General features: G+C 42.5%; 1 protein-coding gene across 1 annotated transcript in view; it reads right to left on the bottom strand.

Annotated features, from left to right (window-relative positions):
- Window positions 1-210: 210 nt before the first annotated feature.
- irs4b (insulin receptor substrate 4b) overlaps window positions 211-11,585 on the bottom strand; it is a 28,716-nt gene continuing 17,341 nt past the window's right edge. The window contains exon 2 of the mRNA XM_074623119.1: window positions 211-7,414. Coding sequence (XP_074479220.1) covers window positions 7,410-7,414 — 5 coding nt within the window. The 3' untranslated portion in view covers window positions 211-7,409. The remainder of the gene's footprint in view (window positions 7,415-11,585) is intronic.

Here is an 11,585-nt window from a genome sequence, read left to right as displayed (position 1 = left end):
AGCCTCCTTCGCAACAAGCTAGCATGACATGGTTGGTACTGATGGATTCTAGTTTCATATGATACTTTTAGCTTAAAACCACTAGTACCTAAAAAATCGCAAGTTGCATTAATGCGTTCCAGAAATAAGTGGCATTAACTTTGACAGCCCTAGTATTTACTCTCCATGACGATGCATCACACATACAAACACAGTCGAGAACCACAGCGGTTACATGAACACATTTTTATTGCAATAGCTCTATCGAAAGCAAAAAAGTTTTGATAAATATAAACACTATGCCGATGCTCAAATCGCCTCTGAGTACCCCTCCTACCCCCCTTTCCCTCCACGAGGAAAAACAAGAGAGAAAGAAAGAGAGAAGGAAGTAAAACAAAAAACAAAAAAAGGGGGGGGGCACCTGCCGAGGCGCCGATCATAACATGAAAAAAGCGACAACTTGAGTTTTCCTTATTTACAGAAGGAGGATTTTCCATTTCCACCACAGTTTTTTTTTTTTTTTAACTCGTTTTTTCTTCTTTTTCGTATATAGGACGTACGTCGCTGAAAAATAATGCACATACGGGGGATACACACCTCCACAGTATTTTTTTTTTTAACTCTTTCTCTTTCCTGTAAAGCTAATAAACAACAGCATTCAACTCGGAAAACTAAGAACACAGGTAGCAGGGTGGGGATTTTGCTTTTTCTCCCCCCCCCACCCCTCCTCCGAAATCCGCCCAAGTTTCGGAAGGAAAGAAATAGGGACCCGCGCCTGATAGCAGAACATCATCTCCATCATCGTCGCCATCGACAGCATCTCTTAACTGTACTACACAGCAGCAAATAAACTGTAATATAGTTACAAAAAAATAAACATTAGGCAGAGGTTGTAACCCATTTCTTTATACAAATAACTGCAAAATGCCTATGTACTCTAAAAAAAAACAAATACTAGCCTCGTATCGCTTCGTTTTCAGAGAAACAAGGTTGATATAACAAAACAACTAAAAATAAGATGATTATTTCCCCTCTGTAAACTAGAATACAAAATAAACCAAAAGATTAGAGGAAAAAATGAAAGTTTGCATAATGATGCAGTACCCTAAGTCTTCTCAGCGAGGGTTTTATTTATATATATCTATATCTACATATATATAGATATAGATATATATCTATAGATATAGACGTAGGTCTTTCTCATTTCTCGACCCCTAACAAGAAAAAATGAAAACAGCTGATTTTCGGTGACATTGAGGACAGTTTTGAGGTTGAATTGTTGCCAGAATAAACACAGATTCTGTGTAAATTAATTCAGTCATGACAAACGGGGGTATAATTCAACATGAAGGCAATCAGACATGAACGACATTTTTTTTTTTGAATAATGCTTCAAATAAATTAAGGAGGAATCTTCCCAAAAAATCCCCCAAAATCTACCTCTGCTACTTTTTTTTTTTTTTTTTGCCATAGCATTAAAAAAAAACTCAAAAAAGCAACACGTCGCTGTAGCATAAGTAAGAACACTAAACATCTTCCAAAAGAAACAAAAACGTGTCTCGGGCCACCGCATCTTTCTATTCTTTGTTCGCTCAGACGGGACAAAATCATCTCAAATTGTTCATCAATGTACATAGAAGACAACGTCACAGATTTCTAATCTTTAAACAGCATTGTGTGGGTTTTCACCTTGAAATCAGACCAATTCAAACATGGATCTGGTGAGGAGGAAGGACCCTCCGGAGGGCGTTTCTCCTGTTTCTGTACCGACGACGTTAGCTTTAACCTTAAAATAGCTTTCTTTATCTGTCGTGTTTTTACTCTCTGGCTCTGTCCTTACTGCTATTTGGAAAAAAAGGGAGATGGGACGAAGGGGAAGGGTGAGGATATTTTGGAAATTTGCTTAAAGTGGAGCACCTGATGGGTGGGAGTTATTCACGGAAAATTTGGCAGATTACAAGTCAGTGTTTGAACACTGTGATGGTTAATAAGTCGGTCTGGATATTGATGACACATGACGCAGTAAACTCCACCTACAGTATCTGGTAGTTCACAGTAAAGAAAAACAAGCAGGGCTGCGACGACAAAAACATGAACGTCAACCATTGTGATTATTTATTAACCCTTTAAGTGAATTAATGAGCAGAAACCGCTAGTTTCAGCTTCTCAAAAATGCTTTGCACTGTTTTATCTAATTATAAAGGTGAATATATTTAAAGTTTTTGGATCTTTTAAACAGCCTTTTGTGGGTTTTCACTTTGAAATCATATAAAACATGAATCTGGTGAGGGGGGGGCCTTAAAATTGTGTTTCTCTTGTTCTATTCTTGGACTAGGATGTGGAAAGGGATGTTATAACACATGTTGTTCTAATTGCGATTATTTTGATATCAGATCATTTGTCTCATTTTCATTGATAAACATTATTATGGTGTGATTTTTATGGGGATCTGTACCAAACACAGATGTTTTCTTAAGCCACTAGAATACGATGTGTAGGCCGGGACATCTCTGCAGCACCACAATATTTCATTTAAAATGCTATTGTGACACATATTTCACCTTTAACATGCCAGTATTTTAAAGCCTGCGATTTCACTAACATTTTGATTAATTGTGCAGCCCTTTAATCTATTAAGCGTACAAATTGACCGCAAATAATCGTTAAATGTAGCCATATCTGTCCGTAGCCGTATGTAGCCATATCTGTAATCATGTAATTGGGAGACATGGCAGGAAAATGATCTCAGAGAAAACTGTTTGGTGCACATGCTACGACTTTAGCATTCAACATGAACAAAATAACACATTAAGAGTTCTCCTAAAAGTGAGATATAGATGGCGTTTAACCCGGTTTGTTTAGCAGATCTGTAAAATAGACGACTAAGAGTTACGCTCCAGCGGTAGAAAAATCAGTTTCAACGAGACTTGAGTGCCGACAATCAGCGTGTCCCGCACCGTCGCCTCTAGTCTGCCCGTGTCTGAGTTTTTTTCCGGCCGATTCGGCATGTTGAATCGGCGCCCGTCGGTGAGAGAAATCTCTCCGATTAGCTGCTCAGCTTAAGCGAGTCCGCCGTCCTCTCTCTTCCCGTTTCCCTTTTTTGAATGACGAACACAGACTACCTGGTGTGGAGAGTTATTTAATCTCACGCAGGCGCAAGTTTCAGCTGGTTGCAATCTGCAAACCTCACCGCTAGATGCCGCCAAAATACTTTGGATTTCTGCATCTTCAGAGTTTTGAAAAGTTGTTTTCTAGTTGTCAAACTTTACTCATGTGCACCACGCAGTAATCTATCCGAGACACCTTTTAGATGACTTCATTTTCCAATTAGTCAAAAAAAGTTTAAACCGTTTTGGTCTCAATGAACACGGAGGACCAGATGTGCAGAGTTCACTGCATCTGTGCAGTTCAGAGGGCATCAAGTAAGCGGTCGCTCTGAGATCATTCCCTGCAGTCAGTCGAACTTGTGACGCCCCCCCCCCTAAAAGCAGACTTATTTAAAGATACCTCAGCATCCCTGCTGTGCGGGGCCCTGAAACGATGCGTCCCACACAAAAGCACAGCGATAGTGACAGGCCTTCATCCGTCCAAACAAATTAAAAAAAAAGAAAAAAAAAGAGTGGGAGGCTTAAAAAAAGAAAGAAGGGGGAAACCAGAAAGATAGCATTAGATGAGTGAATACTGAACAAAAACAATTGTGTGGGCTACGTTAGCCGTCAGTCTTTGAGCACATGTCGTGTGGGGGTGATAGTCATGGGAGAGTAGCGAGTAGAAATGCTAAATATGGGCGTATCAGTCTGTTAAAGTGTGAGAGAGAGAGAGAGAGAGAGAGAGAGAGAGAGAGAGAGAGAGAGAGAGAGAGAGAGAGAGAGAGAGAGAGACGTAGCGAGCTCCTGCTAAGACTGTGATTGATGCGGGTGTTCACTCAATGTGTGTGTGTGTGTGTGTGTGTGTGTGTGTGTGTGTGTGTGTGTGTGTGTGTGTGTGTGTGAGGTTGCAGCAGGGCAAGTATGACCAGCGCGCTGCACCTGGGGCCTGCAGCTCCGGTTACTGGAAACCTCTTTACGTCACCCAGAGCCAGTGACGAACACCCTAGCATGCATATAAATATATATGTGTGTGTGTGTGTGTGTGTGTGTGTGTGTGTGTGTGTGTGTGTGCGTCATGAAGAGGCGCTGACAAAGAGCCGAAATGGGGGCACACAGGAGTTACCTTTGCCTAAATAGGGCTGCATGACTACTGTATGTGTTAGGAGAGCAGGCATTGGAGGCGCCACATGACCGTGACATGCGTCTTCGTGACGTACATGTGTGCATACATGCCACCGGCGCAGTGTACGGTTCACTCTTTGTGTTTGCATCCCAGTGTCAATGTCTGTACTTTGTGCTTTTAGCTTTCACAGCGTTGTGTGTGTGTGTGTGTGTGTGTGTGTGTGTGTGTTGGTGTCACTCTCCCTCACGAACCTGAACTGTGCTACGGACCGTATGAGGTAAAACAAAACAACAAAAACCACCTGCGTCTGCTTCGGATAACACGAGCCGACCGAGCAGCAGTTTTCCAAAACCTCTACAAGTTACTTTCATTACTTCCTGGTGTTTTTTTTTTTTTTTTAAAGGGATAGTTCGCCGTTTGCTTGATGAGAAGATCGATACCACTTTCATGTTAGTGCCATGCTAGTTAGCTTAGCTTAGCATGAAGACTTGAAACAGAGCTAGTCTAGCTGTTTCCCCCTGTCTAAAGTTAACACCTATCAGCAACCCTTAAAGCTCGCTAATTAATATGTTACATCTCGTTTGTAGAGCTGCAACAGTTAATCGATTAGTTGTCAACTACTAGATAAATCGGCAACTATTTGGATCATTGATTAATCGGCAGCAAAACGGATTTTAGACACCTAAAAAAAATCAATATCAGTTTAAGTGTATGCTCTAGTTAGAATATTTTCACTGGTTTATCTTGTCGTGAGACAGCTATACAGTCTGTGTTTCCAACGGGGAACTGAAGCCGTTATCTATGCTCTCTCCAAATCCACCAGACTCCATTGAAAAAAACAGTAATTTTACCTCGCAGAACACAGGGGGTTGCTGGTCTACCACTGTCTCAATCGGTTAGTTTGTTTGTGTTATTGTGTTGACTTTGGTTAGTTCAGATTCACCAGTCACAAAATACCACAAACAAACTAACAGATCGAGGCAGCGGTAGACCAGAGGTAGACCAGCGGTAGACCAGCGACTCCCGAGTTCTGCTCAGTAAAATTAAGTTTTTTTTTCAATTGAGTCTGGTGGCTTTGGCGAGACCATAGATAACAGCTTCAGTTCCCTGTTGAAAAGGGCTGTCTGACGGCAGGGTAAAGCGGTGAAAATATTCTAAATATAGTGTACACTTAAAGGGACTATTTGTAACTTTCAGAAATGCTTCTTAACAGCGACACCTGCGGCCGCGAAATCAACGAAAGTCAACGTCGGGCTCGTGCTTGCTCGCTCTAAATAGACATGAACGAGCATCGCTTAAAACAGTGAGGCGACACACGTCAGCTAAAAGCACAATATCACTCTATATTTCAGCTGCTTGGCAGTAATGTTAGCTGACCAGATGAAGGTCTCTTCATTAATCAATGCTGAAATTGTGTTTGCGTCTCCTGCCTCAGCGCAGGCTGAGGCAGCGGGGCTCCGCAGCGAGAAACTCGTCTCCCTCCGCCCGCAGCCGGAGTGAACAGGGAGACACCGGCAACCGGTCGGTAACGAGACGACACGGTTTCTCTCTGCAAAGCCCCGTCACTACACAAGACACGGAAAACCTCTGTTTGTCTGGTGAAGCTGCAGCAGTTATTTCTGCACAAACGTCCACTGAACATTCACTAGATATTCTCAGAGCTACTAACTCTTCTGCAGTGTGGAGTGAGCGCGCGTTCACGTCTAGAGGTGGAGCGTGAACGCACGCGCTGTCTGAGTGAAGGCAAGCAGGCAGAGGAGCGTGGACGCTGCGCGCGCGCGCATGCGTGTGTCCCGACCCGGTACATTTATACGCTTAAAAAGTTACAAACAGTCCCTTTAAACAGATTTGTTTAGGTGTCTAAAATCCGTGTTGCTGCTGCCCCCCGTCTACAGCAGTACATCACTTTGCCCCCGTGCTGGTACTCCTGTATGTTTCTCTAAACTGGGGGCGAGCCGACCGTCATCTACTGTAGGTAATACACTGACTATGGAGAAGTACCTCATACAACCACACTACAAAACACCCAAACTATCCCTTAAAACTGAGTGCTCCAGTATACTTTGGATCAAATCTCTGTGAAGAAGTGTCTCCTGATGCTAAGCTAGGCTGCGTGTCCGTAGAGCGCTTTTCTCCAGCAGAAATAGAGATTTTCAACTAGAAGCGCTCGAAGCGGCCGCACAAAAAAAAAAACTACTCGGACACTCAGAACAAATCTGCTTCATATTTCACAGACATGAGGGTGATATCAATCTTCTCATCTAACTCTCGACAAAAAAGAGAAATGGGGTATTTCCCATAAACTATCCCTTCAAACAGCTTTGCAGAGCGGCTCAGAGACGAGACAAACTTAAGCGTTCGATTTGGCAGTCGGCGTTCTTCCGCCGCCCCGCTGAGTACCGCCGCCGTCATGAATGCAAACAAAGAAATGTACCGGAATATTTGTACCTATCGCAACAAATAAATAATAATATGTGCTACAGAATATGAATGCTTTTTAAGGTTTCCCATACCGGTGCTGTACCGCAGCTGTGTGTTCCCCAAAATTGTATACTCCATTACGGGAACAAGCACGATACTTGTGCAACGCCACTTGCCGCCTCGGAGGCTAAATGAGCTCGTACCATTTAAGGGGGTAAAAAACATTCTCTACCACAACTTTATCCACGATGTATAATAACTGTTCAGTACCGTATTGAGGAAGGGTTATGCATGTGGGTAAAAAAAAATAATAATAATAAAAGATAAAAATTAATATCTTAAATTCAACGCAACATAAAGGTTTCTGTACCATAATGCCTTTGCTTAGTATTCCAGCCTCCCTTTTTTAATACCGTATGGAAAACAACCTGATAATGGGATTATCTACGGTTCTGTTGACGCCCCCCCCCCCCCACCCTCAACCAAAGTTCACTGACCGATGTCTGTTGAAAAAAGCAGCGCACACTGGCAGCATCGATTGTGAGGGGGGGGGGGGATTATCAAAAAAAAAAAAACAGGACAAGATATGCATATAAAACACAAACAAAATAAAAGATGAAATACACTTATAAAAAACTGCAAGCGTTTTTGTCATCTGTTGTGATGTTGTTGTTGAAGGGAGCGGCTTCTCAGTCTGGGTGAAGAGGTCAGAGGTCACCGGCAGAGTCAAGCGCCCCAAGCAGAGAGAGGAGGAGGAGGAGAAGGAGGAAGGTGGGGAACCTTTATCGTCCCATCGCTCAGTCTGAGGGAGAAAATGACAGAGAAAACAAGAGAGGTAAGCAATCCATCATCATAAGCTTTAAACACACAATAAAGAGGTTGGGATGTTTCTGATGACAATATAATAACTGATATTAAATGTTTTATACACATAAGTAGGGAGGCATCGATACCGATACTGGAATCAGGTATCGGGTCCGATACTGTGCTCATGTACTCGTACTCGCAAAACGGCTCCGATACAACGGCACCGATACCACTTAACGGCAGCGTGACGTTAACCTCTCGTCACCATCTTTCTGGTCCTCATGCTCCACCTCCCCGATGGTGCGGGCGAGACGGGCCGGTGGTGCGCCCGACCCCCGATGGGGCAGGATCCCAATTAGGGATCAATTAGGCCCCTTTTTTTTGCGTCGACGATATAACATGTTTGATATCGTCGTTGGCGACGTAGATATCGTCGTGGATTAGGGATGTCACAATACCAGAAATCTAGTAGTCGATAACAATACCAGTGAATTTCCACGATTCTCAATAGCAAATTCGATACCACGGTTAAAAAATAAATAAATAAATCCCATGTAATGTGTACATGTGTCTAGATATATCCTCAGATTGCAGTAGTTTAAATTCACTGACATGGTGACATTTCACCGTGTATAGGCTACCAGAGGTGGGACCAAGTCATTGTTTTGCAAGTCACAAGTAAGTCTCAAGTCTGTGACTCAAGTCCCAACTCAGGTCTGGAGTCCTAAACAGGCCATTTGAGCTCTTCACCAGATGTAACGTCATTTTAACAGCAGAGTAACTGGATCCAACTGGTGCTCAGTAACAATGTTAGTTCTTCATGGTTTTCTCCTGAAACTTGATTGGATGCTGTCGGATCGGTTCAAACTAGGTGGATCTGGGGCGTTACGTGAAAGATAATCAAATCCCAGTAACATTCACCGGAAATAAAGAGTCCAGAGTTCAATAAAAAAACACAACTTTCCAGATATTTAGCAATAAGCAACAAAAGACAGAAATTCAGTTTGTTCAGTTCAGTTTTTTTCCCTCACGAGTGAATCCTCTTCTCAAACATAAAGGATCTCTGCATCTCTGGATCTCGCTGCTGCACGGCGATGTGTGTGTGTGTGTGTGTCAAACTTCGACAGAGAGCGCAGAGGACCCAAGCAGCTGCATCTGGCGCTCGGTGGGTGTTAATTTCAGACCCTGAAGGCATCGTACGGTACCTTCGGAACTGTAGTAAACCGAGTACCGTCACGCGTTTTAGAATTTTGGAACCGACTTGGTACCGAAGTATCGGTTCTCGTGACATCCCTAATATGGATATTGGTGCCATCTCGTCATCATCTCGTGTTAATCAAGGGCGTTGACTATCTATATTTTGTGATAGTTTTCGAAAAGATGTGGGATCGGCCGATAATATTTTTGTCCACAAATATATCTGTCCAGCTCTAAACATATCTGCTGAATACTTTAAAGTTTAAAGGTCCCATATTATAAAAAGTGAGATTTTCATGTCTTTTATTTAAGATTTAAGTGCTTTATAGATACTGTTTAACTATCAAAACGCTCAGTATACAGAGATACACACACACAGCCCGTATTCAGAAATTGTGCATTTGAAACAAGCTGTTAGGATTTCTGTCCATTTGTGATGTCACAAATATACAATATTTAGACCATTACACTGTTTTAAATGTAAACATTCTAAATGTGTCCCAGTTTATTTCCTGTTGCAGTGTATGTAAATAACATCAGCTGACAGGAAGTAAACATGGACCCAAGCTGTTGCCTAGCAACACAATTATGTTGCAATTCCATTGAAATGCACTAAAACGGAGTGTTTCAGACAGAGGGTAAATACAGGTATATTCAGGCCGACAGTATGAGGAAAATAAAGTTGTTTTTTTAAGATTACAGCATGTAAACATGTTCCATTAGAAACTCAAAATACAAGTATGAACCTGAAAATGAGCACGATATGGGACCTTTAAGATGATTATTCACTTAAAAAAGTTATCTGATCTCAAATTACAGAAAACTAACTAGCAACTAGTTTAATAGTTGAATTCATGTAATAGTAATTTTTCAAAGAAAAAAAAATGCTAAATATTCAAGAGTTTTAGTTTCTAAAATGTGGTGATTTGCATCTTTGGGTTTAGGACAAAAAGTCACTTTAAGTAGAGCTGCAACAATTAAACGATTATTTGTCAACTATTAAATTAATCGCAAACTATTTTGATAAGCAAATTCATCGTTACGAGTCATTTTTAAAGGAAAAAAGGAATAATTCTGTTATTCCAGCTTTTTAAATGTGACTTTGACATTTGAGGATGTTATCTTGGGCTTTAGGAAACACTGATCAGCATTTATCACCATTTTACTGACATTTTATAAACCAAACAACTAATCAAGAAAATAATCTACAGATTAATCAACAATGAAAATAATCGCTAGTTGCCACCATCATTTTAAGAAGTCACCTTTAGGCCTCAGGAGTTTGTGACGAGCACTTTCACTGTTATCGATCATGAAAATAATCTGAAATTGCAGCCGTGAAAATAAGAAGCATTCAGAAAAGTGAAAGCTGCTCTGGCCAATGGGGGGAAAAAGTTGTTTTCTATTTTCCTGATGTCACACAGACAGAGAGAGAGAGAGAGAGCGAGAGAGCGAGAGAGCGAGAGAGAGAGAGAGAGAGAGAGAGAGGAATGTGGCTGGTTCACTGACCGTGGTTTTGGACTGACAATATTAGTTGTTTTTGGACATTTTGAAGCCAAGTGGTGCCTTCTGGAATCTGTCTGGCTTTGGGCTCGCTGCAGAGGAGTCAAAACCTCACTTCTCCCAATTTGGGGGGGGGATTTTCGGAGGGTAAATGCAGCCCTACGCAACCCCAAAACCTTTTCAAAGCCCACTGTTTCATTTACAAAACTAGAAGAAGAACAAAACAGTTTTTTCCCGCCTGGGCAGGCTGTCTGTTGAATGAATTTGTTTTCACTCATGTACACAAAAAACAAATCGGGAGGTTTCACCGAGGTGCGTTCACTGTCAGAAAAAAGCGTTTAAAAGAAGCAGCCCAGATGTAAGACATCTCTGAGCGAGGCGGCGGCGGCGGCTTGGCTCAAACTACTCGCTGTATAAAAAGAAAAGTGTTTGCCTGGTAAATAAGTGAGCGTGGCTGGTGAACTTTGGATTCAGCTCGCTGCCAGCAGACACAAACATAAAAGTTTGTTTCCTGCCCTTCTATCATGGCCGGGCCACCGGCTGTCACGTCGGCTTGTTTTGGTGCGGCCCCGGCGGCCCCGAGTGACCCTGGCGATGGCCGCCGTCCAGCTGGGTTATTCCACTGAGAGCGAGGCTTTGTCCAACACTACAATGTGAGCAGCACGCCACAATATAGATGCTTTGACAGGGGGCACTGCTGGAATGCTGCTGCTCTGTTTGTCAGCCACGGGGATGGAGGGATGGAGGGATGGAGGGTTGGAGGGTTGGAGGGATGGAGGGATGGAGGGATGGACGGACGGACTGATAGAAAGACTCAGCACAGCCTGAACACCAGCCACATTACAGTCAAAGGAAAGCGACCACACCTGGGAGACGCAGACAAACCTGGCAACCCAAAGAAGATGTGGCAACAACCAGCGGTAGAGGAAGAGCAACACTTCCTGCTACGTCGATGCACTGCAGAAGTTCTTCGCCAAAATAAAACTCAAGAGAAAAAAACAATTTACTTTGGGGAAAAAACTGACACTGCAAAACACGTCGGAGACAGAGACAACCAGCAGAGCTGCTACCAAATCAGCCTCCTCATTTTGATTTTATCCAGTCATATCGATTATTTGAATGATTTGTTTGCCGTTTCTCTTTCATGACAGTATATTATGTAGTAGAGTCATTTAGTTCTATCTAATATAAACTGGGGATTTTACATGGTTGGAAAGCCTGTTTATTTACCTTCACAATGATGTCCAACTTGTAAGGATCATGTATTTGTTGGATGAGCAGCACAGCTGATTATGTGGGTAGCGCCCAAGAAAAATTTGCCAAAATGCTCTGCCAATGGTAAACAGTGTATTGTCATAAGGCTACCAGGAAGCCTGCAATGACTGCCCTTCACCGTCAGGCCCGTTGGCGCTGGTGTCGACAACACAGACAATGGAACCTGAACATGTGGGGGAATGTCATGTTCA

Source organism: Sebastes fasciatus, chromosome 22 (genome assembly GCF_043250625.1).
Source record: "Sebastes fasciatus isolate fSebFas1 chromosome 22, fSebFas1.pri, whole genome shotgun sequence".
Classification (NCBI taxonomy): domain Eukaryota; kingdom Metazoa; phylum Chordata; class Actinopteri; order Perciformes; family Sebastidae; genus Sebastes; species Sebastes fasciatus.
The sequence above is the reverse complement of the archived record's forward strand: the minus strand, read 5'-3'. Positions and strand labels throughout refer to the sequence as shown.